Genomic DNA, 23,558 nt, shown 5'->3' with positions numbered 1-23,558 from the left:
TTTTACATATTCTAGTTTTTTCACAAATTTTCATCGAAGTACTCTGTGATATACTGTTGTCGCATTTTTGCTTTGTTTGCTTTAGGGATGTTTGTCACAGTGGACCAAACCTCAGGGACTTCAGGCGCTGTAACTGCCTGGCCTTTTTTAACCTCGGGCAGAAATGCATGCCCTTAATTCCTGGGGTTTTGGAGCCACTTTGCCTTAGGAGCATCCTGACATATGGTTTTCATGATTCAAGTGCTTCAGACTACTTCTTATAATCAGTCACTTTTGGTAGACCTTTTTTCTCATAATACCAAAATATTAATTACCTAGATGTCTCTGCTTATAGCTGAGTCATGAGATCCCCTGTTGGTCATGTTCAGGAACTTTCACCTGGGTTGCAGCAGGGGTCCAGAATCAGAGGTCAGGGTCACTGTCCCCACTGCAGCCTTGTGAGCTCCTTCTCAGCTACTCAGTCTGTAGAGTAAATGTTTGTTCTCTCTGTGGATAACTAATTAATGCTGATTCATCCCCAGGGTGTTTGTATTTCAGTAAATACTGTGAATCTCCGTAACATTAAAATTTGGAAGATGAATTTAAAGTATAAGAACTAAATACAGCATATTATCTTCCTTTCATGCATAGGACATCATTTTTAGATGATAGCAGGTAGTTGAAGAACTACAGAGGTGAGGGCAACTGTAGTATTAAGGACCTGTCCTGCACGTGCCTTGTGGATGTGCCTGTCCTTCTAATTGTGCTTGTTGAACATAGGGCTCATGTCTTGGTAATCTTTCTTGCCTCTCCAAATAGCTGGACTTATGTATCACACAAAGAAAGCAGTGTGTATGTCTTTGTGTAGAAAAAAGATAGTTCCTCACTTTACTTTTGGAGGCTGTGTGGGGAATATCGATTAAACATTGGGTTGGGAAGGTAGAGGTTGAGTCTGGAGCCTTAGACCACTTGGCCATCCAGACACTTTAATAAATACTGAGCCAGGTGCTAGGTGAACCATGGCGAGTGAAGAAGAACACGGAGTCTTCGGGGAGCTTCCAGTCTGGAATTTGGTGACTTGTACCAGAGCCACATCTTAGTGTAGTATTTTTCTATGTAGGGATTCTTAAGCTTTCTGGAGTCATGGAACTCAGAGGATTTAAACTTCTGATGATTCTGTGAAGCTTCTGGGGAAAGAAGCTTTCTCTCTCTCTCTCTCTCTCTCTCTCTCTCTCTCTCTCTCTCTCACACACACACACACACACACACACACACACACACACACACACAGCTCTGTATGCAATTTTAGCTACTCATGAGCTGTCCACCAAACCCATCAAAGTCTTACTACAAAAGTTAGGACCATTTGTTTTAGGGGATATAATGAATGGTTAGACAGGCTTCAGAAACAGACCTGTCTAGGAGTGGAGAATTGGACTATGAGCTTGCGGGTAAGAAAATTCCTAAAACTTCAAATATGGTTGCCCAAGAGACAGCAAAGCTGAGTATGAGTTATAGTCAGTGGCAAAGGATGTCTCCGTAGCTCTTTGAAGGTGCTCAGGGCATGAGTGGTGGCATCATGGTCATGATTGAGGTTTTGCAGCAAGATTGAAGCATGAGCTAAGTCTAGAATGTGTTGGTGACCTGTTCCCTGGAAAACTGTTAGAAGAATCTATAAGAGACTAGATCTCTCCAGGTTGTCCTGAATTCTAATCATTTTCTCAAGCAAAAGTCAACCATTCCTTGGTTAAGAGGAAACTGTAGCTTATTGTGAGGGTGGGCCTGGCATTTGGGTGTATAGCCAGCAGCACAGCCAACTCAAGACCCCCCGTCCAACCTCACTCAGGATGGATTAAGCCTTTAGTCAGTAGTCAGTGTCCTCTGGCTTGGAAATACCCATTGGTCTGTGGCACTCAGTGCTGAAATGTAGGGAATGTGTGCTGGGAGTTCAGGGAGGACAGAAATGTAAATGTTCTCAGTTGCACAAGTGCAAAGTGACCTTTTGAGTTGTTTGTACAAGTGACCTCTGAAGTTGGTACTAATTTAATTTTAATTAGTTATAACTACTTTAACATCGTAGGCAGTTTTATGCAGCTATATATATATGACTTCAATAATTGTTTTTAGTTTTGAAACTTGAACATGTAAGTTTTCGATTAATATTTCTTAGAAAGTTTTTTAATTGGCTTGTCTCCCTGAGGGAGCTTATCAGGGTGGCTGTGGTCATTCTACCATCACCCCTGTTTGCAACATCCTGCTGTCATCTTCCTCCTTTTCCTCTCCTTCCTCTCTTCCTCCCCTCCTCCTTCTTCCCCCTCTTACTCCTCCTCCTCCTATTCCACTTTCTCCTCCTCCCCCTCCCCTGCCCTCCCCCTCCTTCTCTTCTTCCCCCTCCTCCCCATCTTCTTCCCTTCCCCCTCCTCTCCCTCCTCCTCCCTTCCCCTTCCCCCTTCTCCTCCTTTCCTTCGTATTCCTCTGCCTCCTCCCCCTCTTCTTCCTCTTCACCCTTCTCCCCCTTCCCTTCCTCCTTCTCTTCCTCCTCCTCTTCCTTCTCTTTCTTCCTCTTTCTCTCTGACTCTTTACATCTGCCTTCTCTTTGCTTTCTCCTTTATTTAAGAATTCATTGGGCTGATTGGTTTGACATGGCCCCAATCTCAGTAGCCTAGCTAGAGTATACAAGGGACAGGAAAAAGCTGCTAAGCTCTTGCTGATTTTGCTACCTTCTGCTTTTCATGAACTGTTTCTCCTCTGTGATCCTTATCTGCTGTGCCACCTTACTTCGGAGCTAGCTGATTACAGACTGAAAACTCTACAGACTGAATCAGTATAAACCTTTTTTCCTTTAACTTTAGCATCAAATATTTTATCTGAGCAATGAGAAAAGTAACTAAGACAAATGTCATCCAAAAACAACCTCATAGGAACATCCTGAATCCTGTTTGGATGATTCCACATATCTGGAAGCCATGGCACAGCCCAGTGCACATCCGGTAATGACCACAGTTACGTGAGAACTGTCACAGTGGGATGACTCATTTAATTAACTCTATGCAAAGCACATGGTGGTATAAATCTTTTCAGCCTTGTTTCTTTTAAAACATGTACCTAAGAGAAGACATTGGGAGAAATTTGAATGGAAGCACTTTTGCTTTAGCAAAGGAAGTCACTTTACAGCTAGAAGTCAAGTATTAAAAAAAATACTTAGGAGAATGAAGTCTTAACAAGCAAGTGTCTTTTCCTATTGAACTTGGAGGCCTGGACTTGTGTGATATGTCAGTTCAGTCTTCACAGTTTCTCTGCAGAGGGAACTAATAAAAGACTCATAGGGAATTTTTCCTAGTGGAAAGAGGAAAAAGGTAAATGATTCTTTTGGAAGGGATTTGTTAAAAGCAGGAAAATGTTTAAAACAGTAGCAGAAATGCCTATAAAAGGTGAGCTATTGGCAGCTGGAGAAGAACTGCAGAGAAGGTGCAAGAGTGAGAGTAATTCCACATTTTAAATTGATGGCTTTAAAGTCCTTCCAGTGGTTTCACAGGCTATTCATCTTCTAGTGTCTTAAAGAACATGCTGCAGAGTATCATTCATTGCACTGTGAGAATGCTAGACATAGTCCTGTGGTGGTAGGGTTGCAAATCTTGGCTCTTTTTAGTGCTGAGAAGGTCTCAGACCTTGTTGGAAGCAGTTGTCTGGGTGGGGAAGAGGTGCTTCTGTGTGGTACCTGATGGTTACTTTTTTTATCTCGGGGTGCTTCCCTTTTCTGCAGTGAACAGGGTTGTGTCACCTTACATACCGGCAGCGTGAGTTGTGCAGAAGGAGGTTCCACATGAACCTCCCTGCCAGGTATTATGGGCAGAGTTGGTAAAATAGCTTGATTCCTGGCTTTTTAGGTTACATGGTTGCAATTTAAAATAAATATGAAACGAAAGAAATGGCATTACATGCTTGTGAGACAGAATTTATTCTTATTTTGATGAAAGGTCTACTTGGTGTTTTTAGCCTCGGCATTTAATCTGAATCAAACAACAACTATTTCATCACATGGTTAGTAGAACAGACACAATTTGTAAAACTCTTCCAATATAAGAGTTCTTCCTGTAACAGAAGTTCAGTAACTGCCTGCTTTGTGACAGTTGTTCTTGGTTTCGGGCATGCGCTTGTGAACACAGTGGACTTCAGTGGCTTGTAGCCTTTTGGAGTTGGCAGTCACGTGGAGGCTGGAGACAAACACATAAATGATGTGTTATGGTAAATTATGTTAAGTCTTTTTCAGGGAGACGGCTTGGGGCTGTGGGAGAGAATAGTGTGTTACAGGTCAGGGAGGAGCACTAAGGAGCGAGGGTGGGTTCAGAGTGTGTATTACTACACAGAAGAAGGAATGTGGACTCCATTAGAAGGAAGATCTTAGAGCTGTGATGTTGAATCTTGTGGAGCTTTCGATGATGCAAACAATCCATAGTGGTATGAATGCCATAGGTTCGCCACCACCATCTTAGAAGAATTCAGGTAGAGGTCAAAGAGAAGACTGGTGGAGAGGGACCGGTGATGAAGGCCATGTTCTCAGGCTTGGGAATTGAAATGTATTCTGAAATTTAGTGGCTGATATTTTGGTGCACTCTTGTTTGTTTGTAGAAGGCTCCTGCTGAACACTGTTCACCAACTTAGAACTGTACTGAGTAGAAAATCGACACCTTAAGTATTTAGAGAGCTTCTATAAAGAAACATTTTCAAAAAGACATAGAAAAATATACAAGGGATGTAAATAATGAGTTCCCAGAAGAAAAACCTGAATTGCTATAATGTGATACTAAACTATACTGATAAGCAATGAAAAAGAAGTTTTCGTCCACTTGAGATTGGTGAGCATTTTAATCATATTAAAATACTGGTGAGGATAGGGAGGAGCGGGAACTTGAATATGCTGGTGATGTGAGTTGAAATTGTAAGAATGACTTTGGAGAGCAGTTTCCCAGGACATGATAAATCCTTGGCTGTCCTGCTTCTGGATATTAATCCTAGAAAAATACCATTGTAAAAATTAATGGTGCTGTGTCAGACTTCCCTACTCATTCTGACAGCAGCGTTTGGTCCAGGTCATCACTCGCTCCTCCTTGGAGTAGTTTCATCACTTGGTAACAGGCTCCCCCAGGCACATGGCTGTGAAACTAGAGTATAGATGGTTGTGGACTGCGCAGTGAGCCCAGAGCTGTGCTGCTGTGCTCTGAGGTTAGGGACATATTCTACAGCTCATATCATACAAATGTAGGGAGAGGTTTCATTGGAGGAAAGAAGTGGTGTACATAGGCCAAAATTTACAGACAGAAGGCCTCTGTAAGCCCCTGTGGGTCTGCATGATCTCATTTAACAGGGCTGCTTGTGAGCATGAGCACTTTGATGGAGCCATCCTGGCTTGGGGCTTTTCCTTCTTGTAGGGTAAGTTTGGAAAACAGCACTGTGCCTACCCAAGTTAAGGAGGCACTTGGCCATGGGAAACCTGAGTGAGCTTCCTCAGTGCATCTGGCTGAGTCATGCCCCAGGGAAGTCTTGGCATCACTTGGAGCAATTCTTCCTGTTGAACCATAAGACAGAGCTTATGCGGAACTCAGGGGTGCTGTTCATCTGAATGAGCAGATGCCGTGTAACCAATGAAAAGATATCTGTGACCTCCATGTAACTTACAAGATAGGAGTATCTCACCATTCATATACGTTCTTACCCTCTTTCCGTGTGCCAGAGTGCGGGATTGAGCCAGCCGAACCTACACATCTACTTAGAGCGAGAGGATGAGAACCAAGGGACTTGGGTTCCCAACACGTCTTGTGAAGCAGAACCATCTGTTACAGTGGGTCATTTGTCTTGGGGTTGTCTCAAGAGAGGTATCTTGGTCTTTATATGGTAGCAGTTGAGCAGTGACACATGTCCAATTGTAACATGAACATAAGTGGAGCTTGCCCCGACATATATGTCTTCTGAGTCTATCCCCTTGTGGTAAATGACAGCTCCATTCTGCCATGGCTTGGCCACAGACCTCACCAGCCCACTTCTCCCATGCCACTCCAGTAAACTACATTGGCTTTGCTTTCATTGTTTTAAAGACTAAGTAAAATTAAGTGGCCAAATAATAATTGTATATATTTATGGAGTTCGATGTAATGTTTTGATCAATAGATATTTGTAGAAAAAGTAAATCAAGCTAATTGATATGTCAAATCTTTTGTGTCCTTCGTAGTGTGTGTGTGTGTGTGTGTGTGTGTGTGTGTGTGTCCGTCCATCTGTTTGTTTGTTTGTTTGCGGAACTGGGGATTGAACTCAGGCCCTTGCGCTTGCTGGGGAAGTGCTTATTGTACTGAGCCATCTCCCTGGTCTCTCCATCTGTTGATGTCAAAATCTCATAGCAATTTTGAAATATATAGTGAATTATTATTATTATTTTTTTCTTTTTGAGACAGGGTTTTACTGTGCAGTTCAGGCTGGCCTTGAGCTCATTTTGTAGCCCTGGCTGGTCTTGAGCTTGCAATGATCCTTCTGCCTCAGCCTCCTGAGCACTGGGATTACAGGCATACACTGCCACATCCAGCTACAGTGCATTATTATTTATTTATTTTCAGAACCGGGGATTGAACTCAGGACCCTGCGCTTGCCATGCAAGCGTTTATTCTACTGACCTATCTCCCCAGCCCTATTATTGTTGTTGTTGTTATTATTATTGTTATTTTATGTATTTAGTCCAGGGTCTACAGGATTTCACTACACATATTGGACTCATAGTGATCTTCCTGTTTTCAGCCTCCCAAGTGCTGAGATTACAGGTGTGTGCCACCATGCCCAGTCTCAGGTGCTATCTCAGCACGGGGCCAGCACGGCACACTGGGGATTGAACCCTGGTCCCTGCATTTGCCTAAGCAGGCTCTTTAATCTGCTGAGCTGGCTGGCTGGCCTAGCGCATAATTATTCATTGTGTAATAAATCCTTAAAATTTGTTTCTCCTTTCAAACTGAAACTTTAAGGGCTGGGGAGATAGGTGAGGAGAATAAGTGCCTGTCTGGCAAGCACAAAGTCCTGAGTTCTATACCCAATTCAAAAAAAAAAAAAAAAAAAGAAGTACAGAATATCAATATTTTTAACTGAAACTTTATGCCCTTTGATCAACATCATCTTCTCAGCCCACAGATTCCAGTAACCATCATTTTTTTGCTCTCTTCTTCTTTATTTATAACTTTATGTTGACAGTGGTGGGGATTAAACTTGAAGCCTTGAGCACAGTAGGCAAGAGCCCAGCCACTGAGTTCCTCCTCACTCCTGAGATCACCTTTTAAGTTCAGAGTTCAAGCCCCACTCCTCTCCCATCACCACATCTGCTGATGCCCTGGCTGAGTGGTTTTGGTGGCCCCCTGACTGGGCTTTGTCACAGGCAGCTAGTAAAGTCATCATCAGGAGCAGTCCTTGTAAGACTTTATTCTGCTCACACCGTCAGCTGGCCTTCTCTCTTTCCAACACAACCATGGCATTCCTCATGTTAATCTGTCAGAGTTACACGGAGAGCTGTGAGAATGTCCAGAGTAAGAAATGCTGACAGTGCCAAGCCCTGGCTACCCAGAGAGACCTCAGCTCTGTTGCTGCTGCTCCTGATAAAAGAGCTGGCAAAAAACAACCAGTTTAATCAAGTTCCCTCAAGATTACATGGGTGTAAAAAATGGGTATTGAAGTCCTTGGCTTTTTTATTTATTTATTTATATTTATTTATATTGTGTGTGTGTGTGTGTGTTTGTGTGTGTGTGTGTGTGTGTGTGCAAGATCTCACTGTGCAGCTCGGACTCGTAGTGATCCCCCTGTTTTCTGCCTTTTAGTGCTGCGATTATAGGCATGTGCCACCATGCTTGGACTCCATCTCTGCCTCAGCATGTCTGAGGGCACGGCCAACATGGTATGCAGTGCCAGGGATTAAACCTTGTCCTCTGTGCTTACCTAAGCAAGAGCTTAGTCTGCTGAGCTATCTTGCTGGCCCCTGTCTTTGGCTTATTTAAACAGGAAAAGTCATCAGAGTGGATTCCTTTTCAGTGACATGTGACACTTGTGTGAATTGTAGGAATAACTCAGATGATTAAAAAGTCTAGTAATAGCACATCTTCTTGAGCAGGATTGAAACGAATGTGTGTGGGGATCTAGCTTGAATTCTGAGTCGTGTGGACATCTCAAGAAGATGTGACACTTGTGTGAATTGTAGGAATAACTCAGATGATTAAAAAGTCTAGTAATAGCACATCTTCTTGAGCAGGATTGAAACGAATGTGTGTGGGGATCTAGCTTGAATTCTGAGTCGTGTGGACATCTCAAGGATGCTGCCTTCCTCGCTTTCTTATGCTCTTGTGCATAGCATGGAGAAGAAAAGTTTGCTTTCAATAGGAATGAAATTTAGATCATGAGAACTATAGAATGTTTTTTTTGGTGGTACCAGGGATCGAACTCAGGACCTTGTGCTTGCCAGGCAAGCACTTATTCCACTGAGCTATCTCCCCAGCCCCCCCCCCCTTTTTCAAAAACTATAGAATGATCGGTGGTGAATATTTTAAAAAGTAAATAAATGGCTTTCTGTGTATAAACATATTGACATACACATGATATATTATCTATTCCTTATTAATCCTGTCTTCATTTAAAAAAAAAACAAAAACAAAAAAAAAAACAAACACCTTCCAGGGACTGGAATAATAACCTTTGTGCACATGTGTCCTATTGTGTTAAAGAGTATTATTGCTAAGTCTAACCTGCAAGACTGTATTTTGTTACCAAGTGGTCAGTTTGATAAAACTGAGAAGAAACAGGCTGTAGCTAGAAGTGAGTTGGATTCCTGCAGCAGGCTACATTAGGAATTACTTCCCATTAATATACTCTATTTGGTGCCAGCTTACCCCTGTTTCACGATGTGATCATGATGCCAAATTTAGTGCCACTGTTCAAGTTAGAGCTAGGCAAATAAGAGATTAGAGAACGATGATCTCTGGGAATAATTTTTTACTCTATTTATAAATTTTCAAATTAATGAAAAATAGCAGTAATTTAATGTCTTTGACCGTAAGTTTACATTCATGACTTAATGTACAGCTTTACTCAAAGTTAATGTGCGCTTGCAAGAAATTTTGAGCTTGTAATGAAAACATTAATTAGTTTAAAGCATCTCACATATGCTCTTCTAAAAGGAAACTTAGTATGTGATATAAACATTTGAATTCATGAAAGAGCAATGATTGATTGCGTTACCAAGTAATACTTTGCTTTTTGCAAAGCCTGTTTAGAGTTGGGAAGTTTATATTTATCTTACTTAATCCTTACAATTGCCTGATGAATAGCTGTCATTCAAAGTGACATTCTACCCAATAATAAGCTATTTTCAGTTAAAAAAAAAAAAAAAAAAAAAAAAAAAAAAAAAAAAAAAAGCAACTCTCTTGTTTTCATTCCATGCTATGGAGGAAAACCCTAAGCAATGTACAGAATGTTGGCGAGTGAAACCTTTTTCTTTTTAAGGAGTCACATAAATACTGACCAAAATTTTAATGATTGTGATGTAAATATTCAATAGTCATGTTAGGTAGATTATTCTGAGGTTTACAAAACTTAATTTTCTCTTTTAAATTAATGACATCACTACAAGTGTTCCTTGGTACTTCTTCCCAACAATTCTTAGGTACTTCCCCTTTTTAAAATTTAATTTAATTTTATTTTATTGAGAAACAAATATCAATGAGACAGTTTCAAAGCTGATTAATAGGACAGTTTCAATAATTAATACATTATACATTGTTATCTTCTTAGTGGTTACCATAGTACAAGAAGCAGGCAGGATATCCTGTCCAAACACTATTATTACAAATCTTTCTTCTCATTGAATTAAGTGAAAATAGCTGTATATCTATCCTATTTTGTATATACAGATACAAAATGGTCCTTCCTTTGTATCTCTTGATTTTTTTAGTCCTGTCAGAGATGGGTATTCCATTGGCATCTAAGCACTATAGGTGAGTGAAATGAGCAAAACAATCCAACAGAGTCCAGCAGTCCGCAATAGTTGTGGGTTATCTGCAGAAGTTGTTGACTTGAGCCTTTCACAGCTCAGCATATTAATATGGCTTTACTTTATATACCTCATTTTTATACTTTTCTGCTGTATGGTTAAGACCAAGATAAAGTAAGACTTATATAACAAGAAATGTAACTTTTGTCTCTGATAAGGTCAGTCAAGTACCCTCAGGATTTATCCTGTAACCCTGTACCACAGTTTGCAGATCCTTTGTCAGTGTCAGCCATGTGGATGAGTCACAGCCATTGCTTGACCGATACTTCCCCTTTTAAGCACAATTCCTTTCGAAACAAAATGTTACTGTTCCTTTTTGTAATCATACAAGTGTATTTATACAACGAACAGAATCTTGAATCTTTTCCTCCAGCAATCTATATACAATATGTACTAATGAGCGTGTACAATTTATGTGATGTTTTGCATTAGTTCTGTCTTCATCTGGATTGTATTTATTATTAAAGGCAAGAATACTTTTTCTGTCTGTTTCAATATCAGCTGTATATTATGAGGTCCTTTGTGCATAGTGGGAGCGTCTCTGTCCTCTTGAACCATTTTATGGTCTAGCCTCCTTTTCATAGGAACAATATAATTTGAGCCCAATATGAAAAATTAATGCAGATTCTCCTTTGAAATTCTCCATAGGAAAGAGCTCTGTAGTCTTCTTAATACTGTAGTAGGAGTAAGTGCTTCTATTTATAATTGAAGAGCTACTGTTGTGTCTTCCTTTTTTTTTTTTTTTTTTAGCTAAATCAGAGTTAAAAAAAAATTCTTTTCTGACAAGTCAAAGGCCGCTCCTTAACATCACACTGTAAAAGTCAGGTTCTCCTGGTTTCCAGGAGGCATTTCAGTGGATTGAGTACCATTATTTATCTTCTTTTCCTCTGGAGAGCTTATTACAGTGCTAGTAAAAGAATCAAAAATACATAGACCAACAACATAAAAGAATTGAAGGGAATTCAACATGGAAAGGAAATTTCAAAACATTTTTGGCAGCATGATAGCTGATAAAGGTGTGGTATTTCTTGAATGATTGTGGGGGTAACTGCAGCCCAGATAATGTTTGTGTGCTGCAGCTCAGGGACTCCTCCTCAGGGAGGCTTGTGCCTTTGAATGCCAAGTGGGGGAGAGAACCAGGTGGGGGAGGGACCCGTGTGGGCTGATGTCCAAGGTCAAAACACTTCACATTCTCCATCCATGCCATCACCTTCACCTCGTGGAACCACTAAGGTCTAGAGCAGGTGTTTGTCCCTCAGGCTGATTTCTGAAGAACCTGGGAGGCTCTCCAGGGAGACACTGATGATGGCTTGCAAGTTAATCTCCGAGAAGGGAGGCCACCCAATATCCACTCTCAGAGTTAAAAGCCTGTGTTCCAGATTTAAGACCAGGGACTGCCTGATGTCCCAAAAAAGTCTTTGGTATGAGAGAGAGCAGGTTGGAGCCACACTGAGGAATCAAAGCTGAGCTAGGGAATGGGAGAGGAGGAAGACCTCCTTCAGCATGAGAGGCTTTGAACAAAACCCTGGAAGGAAGGAGCCACAAGAGAGCTAGAAAGAACCTTGGCAAGCAGTACCCACGAGATACTTTCCAAGAAGGATTGCTGGAAAAGTAACTTGAGAAAATGGCCTCAACAAAAGAGCAACAGAAAATCCCCTGTATTTACTTTAGAAGATTTTGTCCCAGTGAAAATGAGCTTTCTCTTCATTGTAACTCTTCTTTCATCTTCCAGAGGAGTGGAAAAGCATTAGGTGGTTGGGGGTCTTTGTTCCTGAGGACTTGTCCAGGAGTTGGGGAACATGGGCCATTGCCATTTGTTCAGTGACCCCAGCATGAGCTCACTGTTCATGATTTGCTTGAATGGGCAGGCCAGAGAGCTCTGTACTATAGGGCAGTTTCTGTAGAAGATAATGTCACTGAAAGGTGGGTGGCATGTCACCGGACTCCATATGTTGATATCACTTGAAACATTGTGGACAACTTCAGTGGTGCTTTTCCAAATTCTGAAAAATGATAGTAATCTTCTGTCTGTAATTTGAGGGTCTTTTTTTTTTTTTTTTTTCCTATAGCTTTCTAATCCTAATAAAGCTATTGTGGGATTTGTAGCCATCTCTAAATGTCCTCACAAAAACACACATTTGTTTGCTTTTCTGGACCTCAAGGTTATGATTACCTCCTTCAATATAGTGTGGGTTTCTCCCACAAATTAGGCATTGTTAGAATAGAATTTGGGCTCTTAAAAAACAGAGTTACATGCTTATCGAACTGAATAGAACTTTGAAAAATGTCCCTGAGAATGTTGAAAGATATCTTGATACCATGCCTCTTGGGAATTTCTAAGAATGTCTCTATAAATTGAAAATATGAGACAGTGATTGCTAAGTTGTAGATAAACAATCCTTCACTTGAAATTTTAGACCCTCCTCCCCCAGTAATTTCTTTCCTGCTTGAGAGCTTGTCTTGGTGCTGTAGTTAAGTGCAGGGCAGTATGGGTTTTCTGGCATTTAATGTAGTGACCGTGAGGTGAAGATTTGGCTTATATTGAAGCCAGATTGTTCTTAGCTTCACAAACTTTTGATTCTGAATCTTTGAAGAGAGATGTGCTACAGAGTAGAAATTTGTAGTTTTAAGTTTTCCCTTCAAAAGTTTAAATGGACACATGGACAATGCCAATTAAATTCTATTGCAGAGATTTCTGAAGAATTCCCAGGCAAACTTTCATTGTACTAGAATTTTATTTCTACATTTGCTATACTCAGTTTTAATTTTATGGCCATATTTAATTAATGAATTAATTAATTTATAAATTTATTTGGCGGAACTGGGAGTTGAAACTCAGGCCCTTGAACTTGTCAGGCAAGTGCTTATTCTACTGAGCCATGTCCCTGGCCTCCAATTTTTTTTTTTGGGGGGGCACTGAGGATTGAACTCAGGCCCTTGAGCTTGTCAGGCAAGTGCTTATTCTACTGAGCTATCTCCCTGGCCTGGCCATAGTTATTTTAATAGATTTTTTTGTTTTTGTAGTTTGAAGATATAGAGTTTTGAGAAACAAATGTTGACTGAAATAGTGTTTGAAAGTAGCAACATTTCTGTGAATTGTTTCATCTCTATTTTTTAACCTAAAATGGTTTGGGTACTTTTATGGTGTTATAGATAACATCCTGGAGAACAGTTTATCTAGATGTTTTCTGGCGCATAAAAGATTGTTTCAGAGTCTTGTGCAGAAGCATATTAAGGGAAAGTCATAGGAGCTCTGGAACTCAGGGCTTCACACCATGTGAATTTCAGGGCCATCTCCAGTGCTCTTTTGCTAGGAATCTGACCATTTAGATATCAGCATTGCACTGTGTCTTTTAGGGTGCTTGATATTTTGTTTAAATATTAATTTGAATTGTGGACATATTTGACAGCAATCTTCAAGAGGAAATTTCCTCAGACTGAATGTAGACCTAAGTCCTGTCAAATGTAGGGCCACTTACTGCTTGACCTGTACTTTCGGCATGGGATTCAGAACGTGTATTTATCAGGGACAGTTGTGCATTTGTCCTCAGTTGGAATTTCCAGCAGCCCTTTGTCTTTGTGCGGCTGTCTCAGGCCGCTCACCTGCTGCTTCTTGGCTCTCCTTGTGGAGGGAAGGTGAGGACCCCAGTGTACGCTGGAGTCCGGAGCAAGTGTACTTCTCTGACTGACAGGGAGCACTGTCTGAGCTCCCCGGAAAGTCTCAGACCCTCAGGAGCATGGCTTATTTTTTGCTAGGGCTTTGAAGACCTGTAACTTAGGAGAATTGTCAAGAAAGGACATAGTTCTTAGGTCTTGGGGCCTAAGCGTGTGTAGGGTGTTGGTCTCAAGGGCCTGATAGGTTGTTTTTTTTTTTTTTCCCCCAAAAGATGCTCAAGTTCATTGCTTCTGTTCACAGTGCTGGACTCCCACTTGTAGGCCCTGCTACTATAGTACTTACTAACTACAATGCCTGCTTTTCAGTTGTTTTGTTACCGTTTAAGCCTTTACAGTACTGCCAGGCTCGTTATATGCAGGGATCTCTTCTATTAAATATCTTTGTCTACCTTCTGAGCTGTCCATCCAGCATTGTTTTCCAGGGCTGCCTGCTTAAGCTTCACCACAGTCTTGCTGATTCTTTTCTTTCTCCATCTCTCTTCACTCTGATTAGCATGCACTGGGTTCTCTCACCCTGAAAAGAAAACCTTTCTTTTTTCCCTACTGTGCAAATCTTTTATATAATTGAAGGTCTGCTTTTATTTTCCCACTGAAAATTTTCTCTGATTTCTCAGTCCCTCATTGATCTTTTTTTTTTCTCAGAATCTCCCCATTTATATGCTTTGGAATATCTGCTTTGTTGTTCCCGGGAGTTGGTAAATAGGCTGTCAAACCTCAGGACCCCAGACACTCTGATCTTCTAAGTGCCTAAGCCCTTGGTGGGTGTATAGTCCCAACCTGTTGAACAGGTTTGTTGTCCCAACTATAGTACTATTGATTTAAGCCCGGAGTTTAAGATTAAGAAAAGTGCTGAAATTACACCAACATACAGAAAAAGGCAATGAATTTAAATTTATTTAATATTTTACTGACGTCTTGAAATGTTTTTCTTTTCCTCCCTTATCTTGCCAGCAATCAAAGAGAAGTACACAGACTGGACAGAGTTCCTCATACGTGATTTGACTGGCTCTCGGACAGCGCCTGCCAACCTACTGGAAGGTGTATGTATTGTTATTATGCATCTCTTATATCTCTGAAGCATCCTTGCCCCGTGAACTCAGACCTAACGGCACCTTTGCATATATCCTTCTGCAGATACACGCGTACACACAATATCTTTATTTGAGTAGCCTGAGTATTCCTATTTTGTAATGAATTACTTAGTTGAAAAGATTTGAATGTCACTGACAGATCTTCCCTGGTCAGGAAGTGGAAGTTGTGCTCTATGTGGATGCATCGTAAAATTCTATGAAAGGATGTGTTCCCATTGTCGTGTACATTGACGCCTATCTCCTGTAGTAGTAAATGTGAACAAAATCCTGCAGAATAACTTTGAGGAGGCGATGACTAAGTGTTAAGTATTAAGAGTTATCAAATCTGTCTTAAGGTTGTCTCTGAAAATGAAAAAATTAATGAACAATTGGGAATAAGGTGCAGATTTTGATGGTGTAAATATTTTTTCACTTTCTCAAAAATAGTATTGATACTTAAGAGTACCACCAGCTGACAGTCACTTAAACAGCTTTTGTTTTGTGACAGTTTTGTTTATTTCAATAGCAGCTATTTTATTCGTTAGGTTAACAAACCAAAATGATGGTTGTTCACCTTTTCAAGGGGACACATAGTCTGATTATGCTAATTTATGGCAATATATTTGCCCATAAGTCTGGCTGAACAAACACCCTTTTCATATGTTAACATACGCCAAGACAATTCCTTAGGAGGGTTAGTAAATATGTGCTTTCTAAGCCAATTACCAGGATAAGTGGTTAAATGTAGCAATAACTTTACATAGTAGTCAAATTTTACTGTATTGGACATCTCATCATACTTGTGCCACCAAGTCAAACAGAGGGTCTTGATATTGGCGTAGTAGCCATTGTAAGATGAAGGTCTGTTGATGAGTCCTGGGTGAAGTTTATTTTCCTATTTTAAATGTATCTGTTTGAAAAGTAGACATTTTGCTACCATATGTTTTCTAGCTCCAGGCAAATTTGGATATAATTTTTTAAAAATGTGTACTGTTTTTTAACAAACGCAAGTTTACTGGGGAAGGGTGATTTGTGTGATGCATGAACTGTTATTTTCTATTTACGTGTGATTTTTTTGTTGTTGGGTATGGTGTTGGGTACATGGATGTGTGTGAGGGAGGAGAGGGCAGGGGTGGGTGGGTAACGGCGTGTAGAGGATGGGGGTGGCGGGAGACACCGGACTGCTTGCCAGTAGCTTGGATGATGGTGTGAAAAAAATATTATCTTCTGCTGTCATCTGTTTCCGTGAGAACCTTAAAATAAAGTTTAAAATAAGGAGTTTTGCTTCTGTTTAAACAGCCTCTGCGAGGGAAAGGCCCTATAGACCTCATTACAGTTGATTCCTTAATAGAACTTCAGGATTCTCAGAACCCTTTTCAGTACTGGATAGTTAGTGTGATTGAAAATGTTGGAGGAAGATTACGCCTTCGCTATGTGGGATTGGAGGACACTGAATCCTATGACCAGTGGTTGTTTTACTTGGATTACAGACTTCGACCAGTTGGTTGGTGTCAAGAGAATAAATACAGAATGGACCCTCCTTCAGGTAAGGGCCAAAGATCTTGCTGCTGTAAAGTATTTTAGTAAAACAGGTGTATTTTAGTAAAACAAGTATTTTTTTCTGAACGTGTCTCTGGGGAATTCCTTATTTTTGTGGTGTCTTGTACATCTGAGTATGTGAATTTTAAGTGTGTTAATTTCAGTATACTTTGTAGAGAGAATAAAATCCAAAACTTTAATCAGCAGCATTCTCCACAGAGAAAGTAGTGTTAGAAGCCTTAGGGAAGTTGATTGAGTTCTTTAGAATCACTGGTTCATAGCTGAAGGACATAATAGACTGGGCTGTGAACATATTCTCCCTCTTTTTCCTTAGGGATTTTGGTAATCTTGCAAGAACTTTCTACAGTCTCTGCCTACCCATCTATCCATCTGTCCTTTTATCCCTCTGTATGCATCCTTCTCTTTCTCACTCCTCCCCTACCCACCACTATTTCCAGTTGCACCCATCTGTCCATTCACATCAACCCATCTCTCCATCCGAAAGTCTCTGTTTTCATTCATCTTGACATACCTAACTAATCAAAAATCTCAGTATTTATGAAATAACTGCTCTTGGATGTTTACTATGTACTAGGAGATTTTTGCATCTGCTGTGTTGTTTCTTTGAATTCCCAAAAAGTATGATGTGTTTGATGTGAACTTCACTTCATAGCAAATAAATATGAGGCCAAACAGCTCTATTCGTGCTTCTCTGGATGGTAGGAAGCAGGTGCTGCAGTTCAGATCTGCAGGTTCTGTGTCCATTGCTGACCTGTACTAGTTTTACTGGCCTTTTGATGGGAATCCTCAGAGGAAAGCTTCTGAATTCTCATGAAATTAAAGATGCTAAATCACAGAAGAGCTACTTGCTTCTATCGGAAATTGTTGATCTTCATTCTGGTCAGTTTTGTAGGTATATTTGGAGGAAGCACTTAGTGCCTTGCTTTATTAAAAGCAAAAAAATTTCTGTCCTATAGTCGCCAGGGTTAGTCTTGAGTATGTGAAAATGAGAGGTTATGAATACCTTTTTGTCACTCAGGGATGTTAGTTGAGAAGAGTTTCCTGGTTCTGGGTGCTGTTTGTTTATATCTGTGTTAAATCGGACAGGTGGATAGACACACAGGCAGGTATTATATTATATTCACGTTGTTGGTGCCAGCAGTTTGAGTGGCAGCCAAGAAATCCTTTTAAACCCCAAGCAGTTCTGGATGCAGACAAATAAAAGGCCCAGGCATGTTGTGAGGGGAGATCTGGGCTTGGGTGTTCTTTGGGGTTCACAACCTGGCAGGGAAAATTTACTTTGTGGGAAGTTGGGTGTATAAATCTTGGCGTAGTGTCTAATTGCTTTATAAATTGTGGGAGGAACATACCCTTGTCTGTAAAAATTTATAGCAAAGGAAGTAATTTCACGCAGCTTGTTATGTCCTCTGTCATCTTTTTTTCCTGGGATTCCTGGGTCTCAGAAGGGAAAGTATCCCATTAAAAACTTAGGAAATACTTATTTATTAGTTCTGTCCTTCTTGAGGTAATTTCGAGCTTTTTTTAGTATAGGAATAAATTGTGCTTCTTTGCCTTAAAATTTTCTGGATGCAGGTTGTTTGTTTTATTGAAGAGTTGGTGCAGGCCCTTAATGCCCTTGTAAGATGCATTTAGCATCGAAAGCTCACTTCACCAATATTGAAATTGTCAGCAAGAAAGGTTATATTTGGGAGGAATAAAATAAGAGGTGAAAAGACACTCCTAATGTGACTTTTAGTTCCTTTACATTCAGTAGTTGCCAGACGAAAACGGGATTCTCTTGCCTCCTTCAGTTGGAGCAGCACCCCTGGGAAGAAAGGCAATTACTGCCTGGGTTTGTACACATGGGAATGGAACCTGATACTTTAGATTTGTGTAAATTAATTTCATGTCCCAGTGTGACTTGTACAGCACATGGTACTACCATTTCCTTCACTGAAATATAGGTGGCAATAAAATGTGACTTACGTGGAAAGTTCTAGGTTAATTTTATTCTGAAACACTGTTTAATTGGTTAAAACTATCCAGCATTAACTGGTGGTACAGATTCCAGTTGAAGGTTATTGGTAGTGGCTGATAGTAGATGCTATGGGTGTACTTGGAGGTGAAGGCTGTATGAGCCGATCCCTCCTCAAACTCTCTTTATTCTTCACGCCCACTAATGCTCTCACTGCCGTTAAAAATAGTTCTAATTCTTCTGCTGGTTTTACTTATCCTCTTGACTTTTTAAAGGGCAAATCCTTTCCCAACTATCTAGGGCCCATAGCCATAATAGAACTAGACAGTAGGATGTAGCAGCGACGTTATTCTTCAGAAGCTCTAGGAGAAGGCCGTGGATTTGATACCGTCTACTTCTGAGAGTATATAGTTACTGACTCTTTTGATGTCTGGCCCCGATCAGGGGACAGAGCATTCTGTTGTTTGGGAAGAGAGCAAGTAGAAGAAGCCATTGAACCCTGAAAAATGGGGATAAGCATCCCTTTGCTGGGCTCTGAGTGACAGAAGGTGTGTCAAGCGTTTGGCATTTTCTAGAGGTTGAAACTCATTTGGAGTGTTCTGCTTCTGCCTTGGTTTTTCAAAAAGTCTTAGTGGCTCATTGAAGTCAGAAGTCATTTAAGACCCCTACTTTGCTATCTTCTAGAAGTTCAGAAAGCAAGATAGGCTTTTATGTGTCCTTATAGCATCTAGAGATGAAACTTTTTGAGCCCTCCCCCATTTCCAGCATGTTTCATATTTTTCCCTTCAAAATCTTTCTCTTAGTCATTACATACTTTAAAAAAGGGGGGGTGGTGGTGAGATAGTGCAGTGGACTAAGCTTATGCTTAGGTAAGCATAGAGACCAGGGTTCAGTTCCTGGAACCACATGCTGCACCAGCATGCCCCCCACCCCCTCCAGCCAGCCATGGAGACTGGGCGTGTAACCCAGTGCTGGGGAGGCTGAAAGCAGGAGGATCACTATGAGTTTGAGGTGCATAATGAGACCCTGTACTAAATATATTTTTTTAAAAAAGTTTTAAATAGTTCCCAGAGTCAGGAAGTTTGTGACTCTAACTTAAGTTCTTTCTGCCTAAATCATTTCTGTTTCCAGGAAGAGTTGTTTCTTTCAGTATTTGTCTGCTTGGGTTGCCCTAAGAGGACAGCATAGGCTGGTTAGCTTCCACAGTACATTGATTTTCTCCAAATTCCAGAGCCTGGAACTCGGTGGCGTGTGGCTAGGCTCTGGCGAGGACTTTCTCCTGGCCTGGAGAACCTTCTGGCTCTGTCTTAGAGAGAGAGCACTCGCTGTCCTTTGTGACCTAGCATGCCAGTTCCACCTTGGGGGCCTGCCACGCAACCTGCTAACCTGGTCATCTTTCAGAGACTTCTGCTGACACTGTCACATTGGGATTTAGAGTTTCTTCGTGGGAATTGGGGCAGGACACAAGTGTTCAGTTTATAATACTTTCCCTAGCTTTGCTCTCTTGACCATGCAGTGTCCTCTCTTCCCTGGTAAGGTCTAGCGGGGAAGAAGGAACAAAAGCGTGGCAGGAGTTGGGCACTTATAAAGGAAGGAGTCACTCCTCCGGGCCTCTACTTGTTTCTGGTTATTTATTTATTTATTTATTTATTTATTTATGGTTATGTTCTGTGTCCCTGCCTTGTGCAACACTGATTACTGAGCAGCTTCCCAGATCCGTGCGTAGAGGGGGATGGCTTCATTTTCTTGTAGGCTTCTGGTTACAGGTAAATGAAGACATGTTTTAATTGCTTGTGACTTCCTCACAAACAGAAATTGAGATAATGTGTGCTATTAAATTGCCCACCACACAATCGTGTAAAGAAAATGTTTTATGTCCTTTTAATGGAGCTGCTGATTGTCCATAAACTTGCTGGCACAGCCCACACAGGGGGCATTGTTCTCTGCTTCTTGCTTCTCGGAGGGGTGGGGCCTCTGCAGGTGGCTGAGCGGGCCAACAGATCTGCAGCTGAGTTGCACCTTTTCAGGAAAGAAGGAAGCCTTGCTTTGGGGTTGGATTTCACTATAGGGCTTCATAATGTTAGAAAGAAGGCAAAGAATCTTAAGCTTGTAGGACGGAGGCAGAAATCACCTGGAACCCAGGGTGCATACTACTCCTGGCTCTGTCACAAAGGGAGAGAGGGGGCATTGAATGGAATGGAAGAGCCAGCTTGGTGGCAGTGACTTTTGGACCAGTTTTGCAGGGCCAGTGTGTGAGACTGGGGTCAGGAGACTGGCAGCCCCAGGGTTCTGGTAATTTGGATCTAAGCCAGGCCACAGTGGCTTTCTATTCCTTTTGGCGTGGAGTCAGATGAGTACTTTTATCATTACTCTTTTACTCTCTTCCCTGTCTCAGAATCTCCTTCCCTTACTCAGAGATCACAGTCAAGAGCATCATCCTGGTTAGGATGGTGGAGCAAGAGAGCAGTGGGTAGAACGCCTGAGTTCCAGCTTTTTTCTTGTTGTGCCCTTCGTGGCTTCAGATTCCTCTCTGGTCTTGGGTTTGGCAAGCCAGGTTGTTTCTCAAGAGTTGGTCCTTTTCCTACCCCTGCAAGATCAAGCTTCTCATCTCCCTGCTTTCTGTTGGCCAGAAGAGTGATTTGCTTGTGTTTCCTGCAGAGGCCTCATGTCCTGGGCACTGCTTTTTTCCCCTTCCGTCTCTCTTTGAGCCGCTGCCTTGGTGTAGACTGGCCCTTGCTCCCTGCAGTCCTCTTGAGTTGCCACCCCTCCCTCGAAGGCTTTGCCACTAGGCTTTGAATTGAGCCATCAACTTCAGGGGATCTCTCCCACCCTCAGGGAGCGGTTTGTAGGATTCCATGAACTGGCCCCCTTCCTAGTTTGTGGAACTTCATGACGACCAGTATTTCCCTCCACTTCTCACCTGTAAAAGAGCCATTCATTCATTTATTGAGGTCCTACTATGTGTCCCCCAAACTCGTTAGGTACTGCTAAGAAAATCCACATCTATTTTTGTTCTGACATAGAATATAAAATTGGAATTTTTTTTTTCTTCAGAGGTAGAAGAGTGCATCAAATGCTAGAAAGGGATATTCTAGGCAGTATGTACAACCAGAGAACATTTCATCACAAGCCACCCTTTGTGTGTCTTTGTGTCATGAGCAGTGATAGCAGGCAGTGCATCGATAACTTGGCTTGCTCTGGTAGCATTTTGCAACCACCTTAATTATGTCCTGAAGTGACTAAAAACCCTGCTAACATGGAGGGGCTTAAACCTCAAGGTGAGTTCAGAAGCAATGAGCATCCAAATATATGACTTTGTGCTAAAAAAGCAGACATGCAAGAAATTAAAAATATAGCTCAAAGGTTTAATGTTGCCTTTTAACTGTGCTTAAATTCATATTCATACCCTAACTGTCTGTCTGAAGTAGCCTAGCTTGATATAGTGGAGGCATAAACATACCTGCTCTCAGCGAGTCCTTCTGCAAATCCTATTTTGATAAGGTCTTAAATCTATTGAGAGCAGGACATAAAATTCCTCTGCACTTTCAGCAATAGGTAAAAACAGGGCTCAACAGTTTTTCCTTCTTAATTTTGCATTCAGACTGTGTAACTTCCGTGTATAAATCTCTCTCCTCCCACTGCCTGGGGAAAAATACGGACGCCGTGTAGTGTGTTAGCAGCATTGCAAGTGTAAATATGAAACTTGGTTGGTAAATTTTAATTTACCTTTTAATAATTTTCTGACTTATACGGACTATTTTTAGTACATGAGACCTTGGAGATTTGGTGAAAAATATGCAGTAATAACTGCAGATGCTACACAAGAGTCATTTGTAGTTTAGAAACTTATCAGATAATAAGTTTTTCATCAGTACGTAGTACATCTTGGGTGATACATGGAATCTGGGGCTGTAGATGACTGAAGGTTCTGCTAAGTGATTAATACCATTAAATTACTTACAGAGTACTCACCGAATGCATACAAATGTTCCCCGAGGAAGAGCCATATTAAGTTTATTCTTCATTTCTGATAGTAGAATCCCACATTGCTGTTTTAATTTCTCAAACTCCCTATAGCAGATGCCCATTCTGGCAGGGAGAGTCTGAACTCTGATGATTTCTGAGACTGCTGGGGTATTATGGAAGGAAAGAAAGATCAAATTCAAGAACCAACCCGCAGAAAATTGTAGTCCTTAAACTCTTCTGTGGTTTGCTGTTGCTACAGAGATCTATCCTTTGAAGATGACCTCTGAGTGGAAGTGTGCTCTGGAAAAATCCCTTATTGCTGCTGCAGAGTTTCCTCTTCCAATGGAAGTATTTAAGGTAAGTTGTCACTTCCTAGCACTTTGGTTCCTCTCTTTAAGGATAAATAGTTGGAAAAGTATTCGCTGTCAAGTCCGTTCTCACTTTTAGAAAAGCTACCCTCCTGACCAGCTTGTGTTTCAAATGTTTAAATGTATTTCTGTTCTACTTTACTATTTTTAAAACAATCATCTTTATAAATACCCATTTATAAGAGGCTGGTGTGGATATTTTCAGCTTATTACCTCCTTTTCACCTCCATGTCCTTCGAAGAAGCAATAGAAGAGCTGGCCAGTCTAATTTTCCAGTTTCTTTGATAAAAATGACTGAGAATGCTATTCCTCCTTGATGGCTTGGTTGTCCTGATGGGCCAGGAAGCTTGTCACAAGTCCCTGCTGTGTGCTGTACCTTCTGCCCGCCTGACAGAGAGGGAGGACTAGGAGACACAGCTATAGCGAAACATATCACCAAGCACTTAGCACTTTTATAATCATGTTTTGAATGTAGTGTTTCCATCACCTTCAGGGACACCTGGGAGGGATGCTGTGTTTTGTAGTGGCTGCAAGGAGCAAGTGCGGAGATCCAACTGTTGGCACAGAGATCCCTGCACTTATGAGTTCATTTTTACTCTTGTTTTAAGACCAGTCGGTCTCAGTAGCTTGAGAGCATTTTGAGGAGACTGCAGTGTTAACTGGGCTGGCACTCAGCTTTTCTGCTGAAGGCTTCTATTTGGCTTTGCTGAATATGTTAAATTAGTAACTTCTTGTTCATCAGCTGTTTCAGCTTCTGTACATTTCTTGCTGCTGAGTGGACTCATATCTTTTTTTTAATAGACTTTTTACTGTGGTTTTGGTTACAGTTTTTAGGAGGAGATAAAATTGATGAAAGCTTTTAATCTGACACCTTAAGCTGGCACTGCTGTTTTAGAAATTCTTGTTTGGCCTCTTGGATA

General features: G+C 41.1%; 1 protein-coding gene across 6 annotated transcripts in view; it reads left to right on the top strand.

Annotated features, from left to right (window-relative positions):
* Positions 1-23,558, top strand: part of Sfmbt2 (Scm like with four mbt domains 2) — a 230,590-nt gene that overhangs the window by 96,713 nt on the left and 110,319 nt on the right. For all 6 annotated transcript variants that reach the window (XR_002821927.1, XM_023719784.1, XM_023719786.1 and 3 more), the window contains 3 exons: positions 14,672-14,760; positions 16,090-16,336; positions 22,530-22,627. Coding sequence is in view for 5 of the 6 variants with exons in the window: in XM_023719784.1 (XP_023575552.1) it covers positions 14,672-14,760; positions 16,090-16,336; positions 22,530-22,627 (434 nt within the window). In the remaining variant the exon portion in view is untranslated. The remainder of the gene's footprint in view (positions 1-14,671; positions 14,761-16,089; positions 16,337-22,529; positions 22,628-23,558) is intronic.

This window comes from Octodon degus, unplaced genomic scaffold (assembly GCF_000260255.1).
Source record: "Octodon degus isolate 3935 unplaced genomic scaffold, OctDeg1.0 scaffold00071, whole genome shotgun sequence".
NCBI lineage: Eukaryota > Metazoa > Chordata > Mammalia > Rodentia > Octodontidae > Octodon > Octodon degus.
This window is presented reverse-complemented; position numbering and strand designations above follow the sequence as displayed.